At 40.7% G+C, this 19,629-nt stretch overlaps 2 protein-coding genes across 3 annotated transcripts in view; both read right to left on the reverse strand.

Annotated features, from left to right (window-relative positions):
• The window catches only part of mao (monoamine oxidase), a 22,408-nt gene extending 6,287 nt beyond the window's left edge, over positions 1 to 16,121 (reverse strand). Inside the window, exons 1-4 of one of the 2 annotated variants that reach the window (XM_025063672.1) lie at positions 16,006 to 16,121; positions 13,963 to 14,192; positions 6,653 to 6,747; positions 6,171 to 6,308 (exon numbers count right to left, since the gene is read on the reverse strand). In XM_025063672.1, coding sequence (XP_024919440.1) covers positions 6,171 to 6,308; positions 6,653 to 6,747; positions 13,963 to 14,017 — 288 coding nt within the window. In that variant the 5' untranslated portion in view covers positions 14,018 to 14,192; positions 16,006 to 16,121. Of the gene's footprint in view, positions 1 to 6,170; positions 6,309 to 6,652; positions 6,748 to 13,962; positions 14,279 to 16,005 lie in introns of those variants that run through there. The other variant, XM_025063671.1, reaches the window with a different exon arrangement.
• Positions 16,122 to 17,196: 1,075 nt separating this feature from the next.
• Positions 17,197 to 19,629, reverse strand: part of ndp (norrin cystine knot growth factor NDP) — a 5,672-nt gene continuing 3,239 nt past the window's right edge. The window contains exon 2 of the mRNA XM_008327823.3: positions 17,197 to 18,388. Within this exon, the coding sequence (XP_008326045.1) occupies positions 18,164 to 18,388 (225 nt within the window). The 3' untranslated portion in view covers positions 17,197 to 18,163. The remainder of the gene's footprint in view (positions 18,389 to 19,629) is intronic.

Below are 19,629 nucleotides of genomic sequence, written 5' to 3' on the forward strand. Positions count from 1 at the left end.
ACCAGTATCTGCTACTCCTGAATCACTGAATCACTGAAAATGTACATGTTAGTTATTTTTTACACTGACAGCCACTAGAGGGCACTCTAGGCTTGTGTACCAGTATGTGCTAGTCCCTTAAGTTGCACTTTCCCCCCCCATCCTTTTACAGAGATGTTTTTGGAGGTTCATATTAATTTGATCACATGTGTGAAAACTGTCAAGTCAATAAAGGTTAACCTGCTACTCCGAGTAGCTATTTTATCCCTAAAATAAATATTTAAAAAACGAATTTAAATTAAATTTGGTTTGTTTTAACTGTAATTCTAAATTTGAAGATTATAATCTCTGTTGGAACATTCAAATAAAACCGGTTTGAATTCACTTTTGTCTCTCAAAATACACATCACAACGCGTGACTCTTTATCGAACTTATTTAGACTTTTCAACAGACTTTTGAAACATATGCATTCAGTGTCCTGTCCATGCTCAGATCTTCTCCACCATCAACAATATTATTTGTTATTATTATTTTGCCAATATAGGTTTTTTTTTTACACATTATTTAGTGCAAACTGACAGTGAATGGTTTTAAAGTAACCTTCAACCCAGCGTAAAAGTTGGGGGAGTTCAACGTGTTTTTGTTGCACGCAGAAATAAAATTGGGTTTTCTCTGTAGCAGTTTTATAAATGCAACAAACTACAGGGGTTTTTTTTTTATACATTTCATAAAGGTAAAAACCATAGTAGAAGTCTTTGACCTTTGCTTTTTCCACGCAAATAGGACTTTGGTTTAAATCTCGGAAAAAATAATCTAATTTGAATTTGTCCAATTTGAAGATTAGTTCATTTAATTTCTGTTACATACTGTAGTTACCGGGCAGTCTACTGTACATTCAGCAGTCAGAATCCAAAGGTTACAGACTTGTAAATCAGGTGCTACGGTTCCACGCCCAGTGTCAGTGTTCCTGATGAAAAACTCTGTGACCTCAGTCTAAGGATACGCTTCTCATTTTCTCTACTGATTAACCAACCTTAACATACCAGGAAGAAAGGCGTGGTCAAACCACATCACAGATTAGATTATTTTTATCATGTAGAATGTAATTTTATAAAGATTAATAGGTCAGAGTACTGTGTATAAAAAAAAATAGTGTTGGTTTAAATCCTGGCTTTGTAGCCTTAAAAATGTATTTTTGAAGAATGAAAATTGTAAAATATATATTATATATATATATAATATATATAAAATATATATTTTTAATAGGTCTAATCAATCATCCCACTGTTACAGAGTGTTTACAAACAGGAAAGTGGAGTTCAGTAATTTCTTAAAGCACATATAAAAAATGATTTGTGCCACAGAAAAATACAATTAGTGACACAACGTGACCACCAGAGGGCAACAGTTGACAAAGCAGCTCCTGTGAATTAAAATGATATTCTTTGACTTCTTTGGTCTATGGGGTGATACAGCAAATAGGTTCCCAAGGTATTATAGACTTTTGGACGATTCCAATTTAAATGAGCTGAGTCATTGGTGGGAAATAAAATTGGACATAACAGCAATAAGATCTCAGGCAGCCATTGAGTCAAGTTTCTTCCTGCATAGACACAGAGATTCTTGCTGTTCTGCTGTTATTTAAAACCTGAAAATACCTGTTTGCATTGAGGAAGAGGACAAATGGCCAACACTGCAGGGTCAAATAACCCTGGACAAAAAAAAAACAAACAAAAAAAAAAAACGCCCCATGACAGTCTGAATGTGTTTACCTCGTAGCTTGTAACTCGAGGTGCTTTTATCGCAATTTTTTTTCTCGAAGAACTAATCCGGCACTAATCCCTTATTAGTGCTAATAACAATGGAAAAAACACGTTTTTAACGTGCTCACGGCACCACTCTCATATTTATCGACAATTCAGTCGATCACGTAAGATAACGCAAACACAATACGGAAGACTCGCGGGAGTTGCGTACGGATGTCGACGAACACGCGAAGTGAACGAGTGAGGCGGCGCGGGCCGTTCCGAGTGCTCGGCCACCGAGCGTCGGCGTCTGTAAGCGCGCTCGTATCTCGGAATCTTTACTCGTATCTCAAGGCAAAAATTAGCTTGAAGGCTTGCGCATATCTCGGCATACTTGTACGTCGGGACGCTCGTATCTCAAGGTATTACTGTACATGTCTCTGCAACGGACTATTATTTATTCAAGTTGCGCATATTGCACATTGCTCTGCGTGATATACTACTGTACATGTCTCTGCAACTGACTATTATTTATTCAAGTTACGCATATTGCACATTGCTCTGCGTGATAAAAAACGGAATTACTCCAGTTAAGAAACTCATCTACACTGACAGCCGCTAGAGGGCACTGTAGGCTTGGTTGCCAGTATCTGCTACTGCTGTGCTACTGAAAATTTACATGTGCGTTATAATTCCACCGACAGCCGCTAGAGCGCCCTCCAGGCTTGTGTACCAGTATCTGCTACTGCTGTACTACTTAAAATTTACATGTGCGTTATTATTACACTGACAGCCACTAGAGGGCACTATGCATTTTTTGGCTGGTGCCGCTTGTACTCCGGAGCAACTTATAGTCTGGAAAATACGGTAGTTTTTTTTTTTTTTTTTTGCTAAAGGTGCTCCTGTGTCTAACCAGCAAATCCAACTATTAATCATTCACTTAATTAATTAAGTAATTAATTATTTGGAATGTGTAAATCTGCAATGTGTGTTAGGAATGTTTTAGAAATGAGATCTCTTGGACTAAGGAATTTTGGTATAAAAAAAAGAAAGTTTTTTTGAAATGTGGTATGCTGAAGGACGACGGAGAACAGACTTTAAAGCCATGTATTTTATTTATTTACTTATTTATTTTTTTGTGTGTGTGTTTGACTCTCCATACCCACTGCACCAACCTAGCCCTACTATTCCAGGTGCCGTTTAGCTCATTTGTACTATTTATGGCTAACGTAACATATCGGTTTTGCGGTATCTAAACTTGCACTTACATGTGTTTAAACCAGTTCTTACCTGTCTTGGCTAATGATTGTTTAATTTTATCAAAGAAAGATTTTTTTTTTTTTTTCAACGTTATCTAATCTGTAATGTCACAACATTATTACTATCTGAAAAATCCATTCAGATCCAATCCAGGTGTCCAACACACCTTTGGAGTACCACGTCCCGATACGTTTCTATTGGTATCATTAGGAAGCATGAAAGGATCCCATTAAATGAACGCTGTGCACGTGTATGGGACTCAGTGTATTGTAATAGATGTTCTTCAACCAGAGTGGGTGACCCCCCCCCTCCCCTGATGCCTCATTAGTGAAGTGCCTCCTAAAGCAGCAGATGCCTGTTAGACACTGCTTTGCTGATAAAGGAAGCCAGTGTTGGCATTTTGGATAATACTCTGCTGCAGCAAAGCTGCTTATCAGAGCAGCTTTGCTCGAAGCTATCGCTATAATCGCACAATAGTTACGTGCACAACACAACACAGTGCACAAACACTGCTGCGGTCACTGTCACTTTGGGTCCTCCCGCTCCTTGTGCCACCGTTGGCCGCCTAAGGTAATTTGGTAATCGAAGTCAAATTTGACATCAAATCTTTAGGAGATTTCGTCGTTTCGTTTTTTGGCTTTTAACATATTAAATTTTTTTTTTAGTTAAATACTAGCTACTCTCTTAACTACGCTTTGTTGATCGCACCAATCCGTAACCATCAATCACTGTAGACTGTCCGGTTCAAAACTGTCAATCATATCGTTATAATCATTACAATGTGGCTCCGTGGTATAGCGGTTAGCACGCCCGCCTTGCAAGCCTGCCGAGAATCTTGGGTTTGATTCCGACATATCCCAAATGAATGAAATGTACTTAACGGCGCCTCCTTGTGGGATGAATAACGGAAATCAATTATTACTATTATTATTAGTAATAATATTATTTATATTCTTCATGGAAAAAGACCAGGACGTTGTCTGTGCCGCGCGTGAAAACACAGACAGACAAACACTGACACAGATAATGATGACCCAGCGTTAGGCTACTCAGGCTGCCATGGAAACCTGCAGGAAGCTACGAGAGTGTGTGTGTGCGTGCATGTGTGTATCTGTGTGTCTCTGAGTGCATCTCACAGAGATAGTAGCTAAGGAAACCTGCTACTGCCACTGCCCTCTGTGAGAGTCGGAGCTTCACGCCGGTGACAGTCGATCAAAGCGGCTCGTGTCTACGGCGCAGCAAATCTTACTATATTACTAGAACACACATATATATTTATGTATATTCTGCATTTATTTATTAATTCAAATGTCAGAGCTTAATTTAAATTTTTATCAGTGGAAATGTTTTATTTACACATCCAAACCACCAGTACACTTTTCTATCTCGCGCACCCCCCCTAGTGGCAGCCCCCCCCCCTCTCGTGCGTCTTTCTTCAATTGGAGTCTACCTGCGTTGTGTTCAACTAAACAGGCCCAGGATTTTTAAAATGAGCCAGTCATTTTTGAGTAAAATGAAGATCATAATATTTAATTGTGTACTTTTATATACTTTTTTTTTTTATGACAAACTAGTTGGTGCATCCTGGGAATTTTCTCATGTAAAAAAAAAAAAGCAAGCTACAGTGACCTATATAAAGTTCCGATTCACACCCACGTTGCTGAATCTCAAAGTTCATTTCTCAGATTCCTTCGAAGATTTACGTGTCTGTAGTGCAGATAAGAGCGCGACAGCTCTGTAGCTGCTGTACGCCACGTACAAAAAAAAAAAAAAAAACAAAAAATATGTTGTATTGTACATGTCACCGAGCCTCTACCGAGTTGATATGATGTGAAGTAGCCTGAAGAAAAGCCTAGTTCTCTTTTTTATGATGCTTTTAAAAGCCTCTCACAGAGAAGATAAACCGCATTAGACCAACAACCCTGGGGGAAGATTAACATCTGCAGCTTTTAATGCAGTTGAGAAGAATAAAAAAAAGAGGAGTTCTTCTCATTAGTCCCGGGGTTGTACTGGACCAAAGATACAATTGTTTTTGCTGAAGCGATTGGTAAATAAAAGACAGACGATACCTTCAAAGACACGGGTTAGCAGAATAAGCTAATAAAAAAAATGTATTCTTGGGAAGAACTTTGCAAACGTTAAAGGGTTTGCATGCAAGAACAATGATAAAGGTTTATCGCACTTTTATCACACTACCACTGGGTCAAAGTCTCAAAATGCTACGGAGAGATACAAGTGAGATTGGAAAACAAACTCAGCTGCGAGGTATAAATGATACCACCGGGGTATTTCAACTGTTCTTTAAGCGCCCGGGGAGCAGTGTGCGGGGACGGTGCCGTGCTCAGAGCACCTCACTGGTAACTTGGCAGCTGAAGCCTTCTGGACCCAAGTCTGTTTCCTTAACCACTAAGCCACCACTGGCCCAATAGTAATTAGCCAACAGTACACCGAGTACACATTGCATTAGCCAATGCTACGCTGCGTACGATCTCGTCTAGGTAAACAAAGTTAGCGGCGATCGTTCGCAAATGCGCCGATCTCAAAATTTCAAAAGGAGAATCCACATCTTTAAAGCCAAAACTTTTGTATGTTTAATTATTTTATCATGTCTTATAGTTTATTTTTTTGCAATATTTTGCGATAGAGCGAAAATTTCACGAGATCGGATTCCAAAAAAAAAAAAATCTGCGATGTACTGAGGGAGAGAGAGGAGAACCGCGATACAGAGAGGGGAAAACCGTATTGTGAATTTTTATATACAGTAAAACCAAATGTATTGTCTAAATGAAAACTTTTTAACATTTTATAACATTTTTTTTAGTATTCGTAATGTAACCCTGTTGACTTTAACTCCAGTGAACGACACAAAAATGATCGTAGGACACTGTATATAACTACGAACGGCATGGTGAGGTATGACGTCATGTGTTTTTGTCCAACCCACATGCTATACTGTAGGAATGATGTCATTGTTCTTTAGCCGACTCGTGTATGTTACAGATATGATGTCATCGATGTATAGCCAACATATGTATATTCCATATGCTGTATGATGTCATCTAGTGGTAAGGTATGATGTCACTGATTTTTGTCCAACGAGCATGCTGTACTGCAGGAATGATGTCACGAATCTGAACTTAACACATAAAGGGAACAGATCCGGACTTGTGGGCGGAGCTACTCACGTTAACATAGTGCACAAGGTTCTCCTTTTCGTTGACTTTGTAGGTCTTGACGTCGTATTCCCGTGCCAATCGCAGGATGCGGTTCTGAGTGGGTCCGACGTATGCTCCGCCCAGATCCACCCACTTTGACTCCTTATTCTGGGAGCCCAAAAAAAAAAAAAAAATGTAAAAAGCAAATACACCTCAATAAGAAAATATTAACATTAGAAACCTGAGACTGGATGTGGTCAAGTTTGCAAAATGACTAAAGAATTGCTTAAAAATACTAACTAATAAGTACTAAATGTTAAAAGATAAAATACAGCACATAGAGCGCAGGGACAGCTATAAGTAAAAGGAAGGTGAACAAAAATAGCAGAATAGAAAAAAAAATGAACTTGACTAAATGCTTTGTTATTATATGAAATTATTTATTTTCCTGATGCACATGTTCATTGAAGTAAATAAAAAAAAAAAAACAACTCTTGACCTACGGGTTTTACCTGAACAGTGAAGGTTCGACCACCGACACGGTCCCTGGCCTCCAGCACAACAGGGTTCAGACCATGAGACTTTAACAACTTGGCTGCGCTTAGACCTAAAAATAAAATATGAAGATAAAAAGAACAGACATCAAGAAAAACATCCAACACACATTTCAAAAGCAGTAGCAGTTATCGTGACTAGTAAAAAAATGGACCGACTTCTTAATGCCAAAATCTATTTTCTCACCATATACTGTAACATTTTTACAGTCATTTTTACAACTCTTATCGATAACTACATTTTACCATTTCCAGTCAGTAACTCAATTCATGAACATGAAGTCTGGTCCATTACAGCCCCCCAAGGCTGCCGTTCTACAGAATAGTCTTTATTGATGGACATTGAGGATGGACGGAGGATGTTGATGCAGTCTCTTGCCATTTCTGTTTCGGTCCTAAAATTGGTTAGTCATGCATAGTCAAGTCATGCATAAAGGCTAGAAGGCTAAAATGCTTTTTATCATTTTCTACGCCATCTATTGGGGACATGTGGGAATTGCAGAGAAAAGGCAGAAGTATAACGATAATATAAATAAATTATATAATTTGGCCCCCGGGGCCTTAATTTGCACATGCACTGGTTTAAACTCACTCTATAGTTGAACTTAGTTACACCCCCGATACAAGCCGCACCCGGCCTTAATTTGCACATGCCTGGTTTAAACTCACTCGATAGTTGAACTTAGTTACACCCCCGATATGTATCTTCTTCTTTTTCTTTCGGCTTTGTCGGCTTTTTGTCAGGGGTTGCCACAGCGAAAAACATTGATTTCCATATTGCCCTGTTTGTCTTACTTGTCCACTTATATATGTTTTTTTTTTGTCTTTATTATGCTTTTTTTTGGCTGGAAAATATGGTACATGCTGGGTGTTGAAAGGGTATCTTAAGGTCCAGGTGCATCATACAACAAAAACAGTGCATCATTCTGCCAATGCTTAAAAATCCATCCATCCATCCATCCATCCATTTTCATCCGCTTATCCGTTACCGGGTTGCGGGCGCAGCAGTCGCCACCCAAATCACATTGCACCGTACCTAAACCTTCCTGCGGGTGGTGAGTCCACTGGAAGGTACCAACCTAACCCTAACCGGGATTCGAACTTGCCCAGGAGGTGAACCCTGGGGTTCCACCCCAATGACAGAGACATTGCCTGTGGGCCAAAGCGCCACATGCTTAAAAATATGTCTGAATAATCTTCACACATGAAGTCCAGCTCTGGTCTACTCGCAACGTACAGAGTGAAATATACTTGCTCAAACATGAACCTACGGTATACCTGAAAAACCGGTAGGAGTCTGGTTTGAGTCCAACTCTTATTCAAAGAACACGCTCCGGGGCATTAGCCAGTGTAATTATTTTCGTGGCCTTCACCCTACATTCTCTCCCACCGATTCTCCTTTCTTCCTCCTCGTACCAGTTCCTCGGAGCTCGGTCAGAGCCAGTAGTGTTTATATGATATTGGATATATCCTTTCCTGTGTCCTGTATTACCCTACTTTGTCTTTTTCTCCCAGCTGTGCAAACACACTCAGGCTGTCAGGCTGTGGAGGGGGAAAAAAAAAAAAAGCGCCTCACAAATCTTGTTGCGCCAAATTGATACTATTACGTGCACTCAGCTAACAACGGTTAGCTTTTGTCTCTGAAAACAAAGGGCGTTTGTCTGCGTCTCTGCGTTTATGCCGACAGCGTGCAGTAAAATGTCTGTATCTGGCTTTAATCAGAGAGCACGGGCGCATTAAAGACAAAGTCCGTTTTTTTTATTTTATTTTATTCACTACATGAAAGCTTTATATAAATATAAGAAGCAGTAGTGCCTTCAGATGTTTCAGACTGAAGCCTTAATCCTGGATATTTAAGTTGCAGATTGACTACCTGCTTTGATGCACCGGGTCCACTTTCAAAAAACAAGTGCGTGGACATGAAAATATCAACAATATATGGAGGGAAACATCTAAGAAAATTGGGAAATAAAGACACCACAAAACCCTACAATTAAATACAAAATGTAATAAAAACTCAAATCAGGCTAAAGGATGCTCAAAACATTTGGCGATCACATACATAAAAAGCCATCCCTAGGAAAGGGTAAGCGCTGTTAGGTCGCCCAAGGGAGTAAGGGAATGCTCAGGTGGTTGCTCAACAGGGCAGGATTCGTACCTGCAATCCCCTTATGAGAAGCCCAATCCTCTTAGCACTAGGCCACGGGCAAGCCAAGAAAACAAATGAACAAAATATGTTAAAAGGGTGTGATCTAATCATATGCCAAGATCCGGGTTCTTGCAATTCAGCGAGTCCACTAACAATGGAATATGTAATGCCTGGCTAACCAAAGGCTTTTTGTGTAGATTTTTTTTTTTTTTTAATTTCCAAAATGTTGTGAGATTGTGAGACAATTGCCTTGTCAGCATCCACGCCAAACGCCACCGGAATGACGGTAAGTGGAGAGGAACGATGGGAAGATGAAGCAGGGACCGCTGGCTCTGAGACTACGTCTAAACACCTACAGACATGCTTGATTTTTAACCAAAGAGACAGAGCCACAGCCTGGAATGATCCCCCGGTCATGTGAGGCTCAGCTAGTGAAGGTTGAGTGACCGCCACTGTACCGACACAAGCCGTTTGATGAGAAGAGCAGGGAGGAGATGAAGGGGAAGGAGGTGTCCAAGTGTCAAACTAAAGGCCCTCCTCGAGTTTAATTACGATTAAGTGATGATAATAATAATAATAATAATAATAATGATAATGTGTTGTTTTTGCAGGCGTAGAGTTACGTTGGCGATTTGAGTGATTTGATTGGATGCTCAAAGGACATATCTTTGGGGTTGTGTCTTTAGTAATGTCATCAGTTATAGTATCTAATAAGTATCTCTACAGTATCTACAGTATCTATAATTATAGCTGCTACATTCTAGGGATGCAAGTGCGGGCTTGTCGGATCGCTGAAATTGTCTTTTTGACTGGGCAAAGAAATCACTGTTGTCACGCTCTTTGGTTTACAAGGTGTAATTTCTTTAGGAAATATTCTGAAATGGAAAATTCAAATGATTCAAAGAGGTTCAAAGTTCTGCAATTTCTAAACAAATTCCGAGAATGCCGCTGAGCCCAGCAGTGCGTGACATTGCATTTTATTTCTTATATTTACTCTGGAAACAGTGAAAGGTCAATAGCAGCAGGCCCGCCAGCAAACCATCTGCATTGATCCAAACGAGAGCCATTCTGTTTTCTGGCTCTTTCATTTTTTTTTCTCCCCCCCCCACTCAAGACACATGTTGTCCAACCACAGTGTCACTGATTGGCTGGGTGCAGACAACAAAACCTCCGAGAACGATGTCAATGAACAATTACAAAAGACCAAATGGAATTCGCAGGAAAACAGATGTGACGGGAATGAGTGAAACGGTTTCTCTTTGGATCGCACAGAGAGAGAGAGAGAGAGAGAGAGAGAGAGAGAGAGAAAAATCCATATTGATCGTACGCTTATGTAAGGTGGTTTTGGTTTCTCAACTGAATTTTTTGCTCGATGTCTCCGACTTTTCATGCAACCTAGCTAACCTTTAGAAATAGATTAACTTAACTCATAGCTTGAGCTAAAAATGTTATTGAATTGAATTGAACTACTTCGTCATCGCACACCTTACATTTTACCCATCACCAAAGTGAGCAGGGGTGGGGATGCTGCACCTCAGTGGTAACTTGGCAGCTGGTGGACTCGAACCCAAGAGACCCAAGTCCGTGATTCGATCCCGCATAGGGAAGAACATGAATTTTCTGAATAAGAAATGTCAGTGAAGTAACCACTGAGCTAAGCTAAGTGCGACAACAATGCAAGTTGAGCGATACCAAATACTGCGTCTGTTACAGAGGCCTTCCAGCAGGTGTAGGGTTACGTTGGCGATTTCGATTTCGTCATTTGATTGGCTAGGTCAAAAGACACAGAGGAAAAGGGTGGGGAGAGAGGACTTCCTGTGTATAACGAGATGTTATTACAGTACTCTCAAGCATAAACTTTACTTCTAATACGCTTTAGTCAAACACAAATATTGTCTTAGTGTTGTTCAAAGAACCAGATACCAGGTTAGCTTTTTTTTCCCCCAGTGCTTTCATTTCTTCTTATCTTGCACCTGGAGTCATCTGTGTCAAAGCTTTCACCTGTGTCATGTGCTTCTCTGCGCTTCTGGTGCCAACAGAGAGGTATTGCACAATACAAAGATAAGAAATTCTGCCAGGTTATGTTGGTTTTCCTGACTGAACTTAACCTCTAGTTGGTTGCATGAATGGGGACGGGACAAAGGTCACGTAACTATGGTCCAGAGCAGGGTTGTCCATGCTTTTTTTTGGCTCACGAGCTACTGTTGAAATGACCAGGCTAAAGTGATCTTCCTACATTGAAAATGATATATATGTTTTAATTTTAATTACTACTAGCATTAGCTTTGCGATCTACTGGTAGATCCCGATCTACTTATTGACCAACCCTGGTCCAGAACATGCCAACAGCCAGAGTCAATCTAAAGCGTCAAAGCGTTACGAGAATAAAGTCGTACATTTGGGAAAAACCGCACAGCGTTGACTATACGTGCAGCAGAATAAGAAACCAAGGAATCTTATGCAGATATAATTTAATACTGGGTTTAACAAAAAAAAAGGAGATGTTTCATCTTCTGCCTCATCAGCCTCACATCGTAATAAGTATCAGGACATCGAAAGGGTCTTCTGTACCAAAGACAGAACCACATGGACCTGGGTAAAGTTTGTTATCGCACGAAATCCCAAACTTCTATGAAGATAAACAGCATTACTTGGACATCTGTGAACGTTTTTGCTCTTGGAATTACCATTTTTTTTCTTGGAATGTGCGGCTTTAACTCGTAAAACACTACGACGCTTTTTGCTAAATGTTTTGACTTGACTTTAGCCCCCAGACGTTTCGACATTAATCTAATAATATATATATATATATATTTTACATTAACAACGTGGCCCTAATCAAGGAACTGTCGTACAGCGGCAGTAAAGTAAGATACGACTGTTTTCCATCTTCCGAATCAGTGATCTGCAAGGAAATTCCTGAGGTTAAGCTGTGCTTGCTCAATCTTATTTGCTTTCTTTATTCAAATTTTGTGCAACATACCCCAGGTCTGTTTCCCCAATGCTTGTTTTTGTGTTCTTCACTTTTGTTGGATTTCTCGCCTGTTTGGACTTTTTGGACCTAGTGAGGAAACTAACCTAATTCCAGACCCCTGAACAAACACATTTGTTGTCTAAAATAGACATTCAATCGTCCCTAGTTCCTTCCTTCCTTAAGATTGTATTCCTGGTACTGTCCAGAGTTCCTAAAACTAGAACTAGAAGTGAAAGGTCCCTGAAATGTGTCCCTGTTGTCTTTCTTCCTAGTCTGTCTTTTCCTTTTTTCCCTCTATCTTTACCATCATTCTCTGCTGCAGTAGCTTTAATAACATCTGTCACTAATGTTTAGTGTTTACTCAGGAAATACTGAGTACCGACTGTCCCTCGGGGCCTTTCTCCGCTTCTGTTAAGAGGAAATCACGTTCGAAAGGAGAAGGAGACTTGTGTGTCTTCCACTCATCCTCTAATTGGACACTAATCGTTATGTGTGGACACCCATAAAGGGCAGACGTAATTATTGGACACTAATGCCAGACAGACCATACACCAGGGGGCGCAGGTTATTGCATTACCTTCGTCTGAAGTGTTTGATTTGGATTAATTCACGCAGACACCAAAGTGAAGGTTGTCGAGGTGGTAACATGAGTTACTAGTTGTGGTCATAGGACAGGGGTCAGACAGGAGGAAGAGAAACCACTGATGTTTGACTGTCAGCAGGTCTGGCTGCTGACGCAGACAAATACTTGTGTGCGTACTGAAGATAAAATACATCCAAACGGTGTCTAATGGTAGTTGTGAAGTACAGTGCTGGACTGTGACGGAATACATCGGAGGAAGACCGAAACACGCCATTCAGAAATGTCACGATACATTAATAAGAGAGCACGTCTGTGTCATCGTTTCTGTGCGCGCGTCCACCGCCTTCGCTAACCGCCGTGTCTTGGCTGCAAAAAAGAAAAAAAGAAAAAAAGGCGGCTCAACGGCGTATGCTAACGGTGTCAGTACGAATACCGTGGAAGTTTCTTGTAAAAATGTTTCGTTCTTTTAACCGGTGTATTGTTTAGAGATGGGTCACATCTCATAGGTGGAGAAAATATTCGGGTTAATTTGCCGATTCAAAGTTTCGTTTTATAGGACGTGATTTTCATGTCTCAATCTGTTATGTCAGTCTCCGTATGACCGAAAGGCCATCAAAGTGCACTGAAACATAAGAACTGTGACGCTAAAGTGAACAGATGATCTATTTTTTTTATTATTATTATTATTTTTTTATTAATTAAACGTTCCATGAACTGATTACGGGCGCGTGATATCGCATCATATCGATCGCAGGCTGGTGAATTTCAGTGTGTCCATTTCACAGCAGCGTGTCTCCTCACAATAACATTTGTGTCCACATCATAACAATGTGTCCTCACAATAACATTTGTGCTCTTCAAGCTATTAGAATGTCTTGCCGGCATAATGTGTCATCGTAATATTTATAAATATAACATAAATATGAATGGTAATTGTATGTGTCATTTCGACTGCCCTCACAACAGTGAAACACAAATGGCTTCAAAGCAACATGCCAAATGGCAATGCCAAAAATTTTGAGGCTCAAATCGATGTTAAACAAAGTCCCGTGACGTCACTACGCTGCTAACTGATGAGTGAGTGACATTAGTTTTATGAACATTTTGAGGCACGAGTGCACTCCCCTTCACCCCGCTGTTACATAATACAGGGCTGTGTTATTCACACACACACACACAGAGCTATTTTTACCAGGACTTCTACACTGACTTCCATTCCTTTGTACAGAATATTGCCACGATCGTGGAAAAACATTAGGTACATGTGATTAACTGCGATACTTATCTGACAAATCACGAAGTGGATTAACAACTGGACACGTCCTGGGTTACGACCCAGAAGCCTGTAGACGCCGAACGCGGTGTCATGTCACAGATTCATTCCTAATAAATGCACAGATTACACGGTGTACATAAGTGTGTTGTTGTGGTTATATATATTTAAAAAAAAAAAATCCGCACTGACTGCACTGCGGCGGCGGCAGCTTCAGCGCAACAGTTGTCAGCGTCAATGTGAGCATCAGTGTGTTCGTCCACCCACCCACACACACACACACTCTCACCTGAAATCCCAGCACCGATGACGATCACGTCGTAAGTGTCTGCAGCTGTGGTCATGATGATGGATGACGGATTTGTTGCTCGTTCTTCTTCTCTGTCTTCCTGTCCCGTGTCGTCGCCGCCGCTGCTTCCTCTTCTTCCTCTTCTTTCTTCTTTTTCTTTTCCCGACTGCAGCCCGACACGCACCAGCGCATCTGTATTAAAGACTGCGGACTGACTCCGCCCCCCTAAACTGAGGAAGGAGGATACGCGTACACAAAACGCCGTCAGCAGGGGACGCTCGTGTTGCACGAAAAATATCATCCTATTCTGAGCAACACTTTTGAAACCACCGGTCCGCGTCCATGTTGATTTTTTTTCACTAAACGGTAAGGGCCAGTGAATGTTCAGCCCAATGGTGGATTTAAGGACCTGCCAGTGAGAAAAGTATCGTGTCAGACACCCAACAAACCCCTCTTATCTTTTGGTTTTTGCTTCATCGCAGTAAAAAAAACGGAGCTGAATTTTCAGTTATATTAAACAACACAACAACAACAACGAGGTCTGCCAAGGCCAAAATAATGCAAAAATAATCTACTACTACTACTATCTATCTATCTATGAATAAAAGAAATGAATACAACAAAGTTTGTTTTGTTCCACATTCTACATCACATATCAGGGGAGCGGGGAAAAATATGCACAATTGCAGTGAATTTTCCAATAAATATTGAGTTTGGTCCCACGACATCGTCCCGGTTTTGACACCCCCTGCATTAGATGACGTAGTTTACGTATAATGTCACTGATGCAGGATTACAGTTCTTCAGTAGCTAAAATGATCTAACAGACCTGGACGTTTAAACCTGGTAGAATTTGATGAAGCTGTACTTCAGGAGCGCAGTAATATTATTTGAAAGTGAAAGTGCAGGATGATGCAGTTGGATCGGCACTATCAGGTGACCCTTTCAGCCCGAATGCCATCTCTGATGTGGGGAGCACTTTGACGGTGATGTGTTATGCGATACACTGGAATGAATGCAATTTACCAATGGTGCTACAGTTGGGGAGCGTGTACAGACCTGGCCTTACAGAAGATCCTGGGTTATAACTGGTGTACTTTTTAGTTTGAGTTTTAATGACTTAATTCAAAAAGAATCCAGTCAAACCAGGTGGTTTAAGTTGATGGGCTGGTTTGTGTGTTTCTCAGTTATTTATCTGTACAAACGGATAAGCATTCTGCATATAATCCCATGATTATTATGAGCTACAATGCTGCCATCTAGTGGCTTTCACTTTCACATACAGCCGTTCATGGCATTGCGTTATCGTTTTCATTATCGGCGGAAAAAACGATAATGACTCTTAGCATAATTACAAAATGATGCTAATGCTAGTCGGTTCCATAGTGTAACGCTTCTGGGGACTCTCTGCCAACAGAAAATTATATCTCGAGCGACAACTACGTCATAATAGTAGCTAGCCCAGAACAAATGGCTATCAATTTGGCAGCATTATAGACCAAGTCATCCTGTGTAAATAAAAACCTTGGGAGTTCTCTTCGGGAAATTTATTAGCAATTTAGGCTCCGGCAGCAGTACAGCACCAAAAACAACAGTAAAAACACACAAATAGCTAAAATACATAAATATGGTAATAATATCAATAATATAATATAGCTAAAATACAAACATGAGTAGCAGCACACTAAATACATTAAAATACAAACATGAGTAACAGCACACTGTCAACGAATATGGTAAACCTGAACAGTCTTACCTCACGGCTATCCACATAGATACTGGCTACGATGGTCCTAAACCATATCCATTTATAGTTAGCTATTTCCAAGTCAATCTTGTCTGTCTTTAAAATTAATTTAACAACTTTATAATGTGTGGACACATGAGTATTATTAATAACAGAAATAGTTGCGCTTCAACAGTAGGCTCGGACTTGGCTGTCCAAGCGAAAAAAAAAACTACAACTGATATGAGCTCCTTGTTCAGAAAGCAAATTTGCACTATAAGTGGAGTCCTACAAAAAAACGAAAAACTACGAATTACCTTGTTTTGTCATGTTTGATAATGACTTGCAGTTAATTGTAGTCATTCACTTCTTTTCCCCTTCTGCTAATATTTACGGTAAGCTAGCAGTGACAGTTAGCTTCGTGCCCGTCTATGCCTTGACTAAAAAAATTCGTATATCAAAATGTAAAAAGACTTAAACAGCTAAAGGGGAGAGAATGTGTGGTTGTGCGGAGGGATGTCCACTGGGCGGCAGCACAGGATAGGCCTAATTATGCCGTAGTGTTGTTGACGTGAACCGTGATTCTGTGATGTTCCCAAGAGGTTGCTGCATGAAACCTACATATCACATTAACATAATTATGATTATAATTTTGTTTAAGTTTTGTTTATGTTCGACACTATAGTATATATTCGTCACGGAACGGCTTTTCTGACGTGTTCTCCATGTTTTTACTTCTCAACGAACCGATATAAGCTAGCATCAACTCCATCATCGATAGTGCAGCTAGGAAGCCTCAACTTCTGGTGGAAGTTGATATTTAAGAATGATAATTTTATTGTGATATTTAGTACTATTGATCAACATTTAATGTCGTTACATGTCTGGTGAGTTATTTAAGGTGTAAAATAGATTTTTTTAAATTTATTTTTTAATATTTGTTTTAAAGTTTTAAACCTCTTTTAGACCCTTTTTGATGTGACATACAATTTTGGTATTGGTATAATTTTTTAATGGTAAATTGACATAATTCTATTGTAGCCTTTAAAATGTTTTATTGTTATTTTTTAAATATCGTTTTTTTTTGTCACAAAGTAATCAGTGATTCTGTCTGTACTGATATCTACAAAAAAGAAACTTCTGATGTTATTCCCTTTCTGTTCACATAATGCTTAAGATGATGTAATCTGAAGCCATTTTCAGTAATCCAGTGCACTAAGATACAATTTTAACGTTTCGGATGAAGCCAGTGGAGATCAAAGAAAGCAGACACAAGACTTTATTCATTATAACTGACTTTATGCACAAAAATGATGAAAATGTACTCTACATTATGAGATTCAAAAAAAAATAATCTTGAAATATTTTTTAAAAACGCTTTTCTCCGCAATCAGTCTTTATTTGTATTTTTCAATTGAATTTGTAAAAATAAAAAAAGCAAAGGAAGGAAAATAAAACAATAGACATTTGTAAAAACCCTTTTTTCCGCAATCAGTCTTTATTTTTTCTTTAATTGAATTTGTAAAAATAAAAAAAAAACAAAGGAAGGAAAATAAAACAATAGACAGAAAATATAATAACGTTCAACTTTTGGTTCTGACAAACTCACCACGGGGTGGCGCTTGAGTTTGAGTCGTTGCACACACACTTGCACACACACACAGTCAGCTGAAGTCTGAAGCCCATGATTTGTGGGGTATTAGTTCACTGTTGTACCCACACCTGTGTGAAAACCTACAGTCGTGTACCATAGAGGAAATCAGCGATTTTAGCTAACGGAGGACATGGCAGCTGTTGATCCACTGTTCAACTCCCCCGTTCAGATCCTCTTTTTCAGATTTACCTTGGTGACACAACAGGAGGTAACACAACACCGACGGCCTCTGTGTCTCCGCGAGCTAAAACAATTCATTTTTTATGGACTTTTATGATGTGGGAGACTGAGGAGTTCATAAAATTGTTTTGCTAGCTGAGTCATCCCAAGTCCCAGAAACAACGTCCCTGTGTCCAAGTCTGAGCTAAAGGTCTCCTTTTAAAACAGTTCTGTCTGAGTGAAGGCTGGTGTTTTTCCGCCCCAGGCGTTTTCTCTGCCGTTAAATGGGATCAGTGTTTGTGATGATGCAGATGTGCACCAGCAGTGTCGGGGCGGAGTCTGTCTGGGGTTGTCAACTCCTGGTCAACTCTGACTCCGGTTGCTCTGAACAAGTCGGTCTGTGTTGTCCGGCCCTCTGCTGACTCCCGCTGATTGGATGAACCTGACGGAGAGCGAGTCCACTGTGGTTCGGTTGGCTCGGAGACCTGCACGAGTGTAGGTTCTAGGTCATCACCGTGTAACATGAGCACGAGTTCCGGGACGAACTTCCTCATTCAATTCCAAATAATAAGAAAAAAAGTTCCGGTAGTTTCAATCAGACGGACTTGGGAAGAACAGTGTCCACAGTCCCCCGAGTGGTATCAGCGGATCGGTAACACCACTCAGCTGCACTCCTCGCAGTTGCAGGCCAGGATGTACCTGTAGGTGGCGGTAATGCGAGTTCCGCCAGCACAGCGCAGCCGGATGGCCTTCAGTTTGGAGGTGTGAGGCCGGCAGCAGGAGCAGCTGCTCTTGAAGGGCTGTTTGAGAACCGAGCTGAAGGAGATGAGCGGATCGGAGCGCGTGGTGTGGCTACAGTGGCCCTCGCAACGGGCCAACAGAACCATCTGAAACAAGAAAGAGAATCAGTGTTATCCGGGCGGACCCCAGGTGACTCCGACTGGGCTTGTAGGAGACTAACAGAGAGATGGAGCAGGGAGCACTTGATGCTTGATGTATAAACGTACCGTCCCTACCCTTTTTTTGTACCAAGGACCCTACCCTTTTTTTTGTACCAAGGACCGGTCGGTCGGTATCAGCCCACTGTGGTCTGGTACTAAATGAGCTGTAGACCAAGGGTTGAGAACCCCCGATCTACAGCTCATTCCCTTGCAGGGTGCTGTAGCTACCAGTGCGCAAGATCCTGGGCAGTCCGCGAATCCATCACAGGGCTAAATATAGAGAGATGCAACCATTCACGCGCACGCTCATGATAATTTAGACCACGGGTGTCAAACCCATTTTGGGTTCAGGGGGTGAAGTCAACGTAATTAGATGTCGGGCTGGACCAGTATGATCATAACATACAAAAAAGTATTTTTTTCCCCCACTTTGTTTTCATGCCAAGAAGTACATAGGATAAATCTTCATATTTAGTGAACTCCATTTTTACAAAACATTTCCTGAACATGAAGTGCTTGTGTATTATTCAATTTTCAGAATTCATCATGCGGGCCGGATTGAAACCCCAAAAGGGCCAGTTCTGGCCCGCGGGCCATATGTTTATTATTATTAAAAGGCCAGTTCTGGCCCGCGGGCCATATGTTTGACACCCCTGATTTAGAGTGTCCAAGCGACATACTTTAGGCTGTGGGATGAAACCAACCTCAAACTAACAGCGATATTAAAGGTTAAAATGCCTGATTTCTATTGGCGAACTGAGTCATTTAGTCAAGCATGGGCTACATTCATTTTTTTTCCTAGAGTTGATAAAAGCTGCGATCTGCTGTCCTGACCTTGTCATTGCCAATACCAGAAATGTAAGGAGGCAGAGTCAGAAGAAACAAAGAGCCTGCTTGTGGAAACGTCGGAGGCCGAAAAGGAGTTTTGGTCTCACACCTGCAAACTGGGAGATAACAACCAGAGCTAGAGAACATTCCTGCACCTGCTGAATCACCCCCCCTCCCCCATCACCCACGCGCACCCACACACAGGAGCAGAGACTGAGAGAGACAGCAAGGCCTACATTTAATAAATAAGAAAACACTGTGGTCATTTAGCGGCAGTACATCTATCTGTCTATCGATCGATTGATTGATCGGTCTGTCTGTCTATCCATCTATCTATCTATCTATCTATCTATCTGTCT

This window comes from Cynoglossus semilaevis, chromosome 16 (assembly GCF_000523025.1).
Source record: "Cynoglossus semilaevis isolate Cse_v1.0 chromosome 16, Cse_v1.0, whole genome shotgun sequence".
Lineage (NCBI taxonomy): Eukaryota > Metazoa > Chordata > Actinopteri > Pleuronectiformes > Cynoglossidae > Cynoglossus > Cynoglossus semilaevis.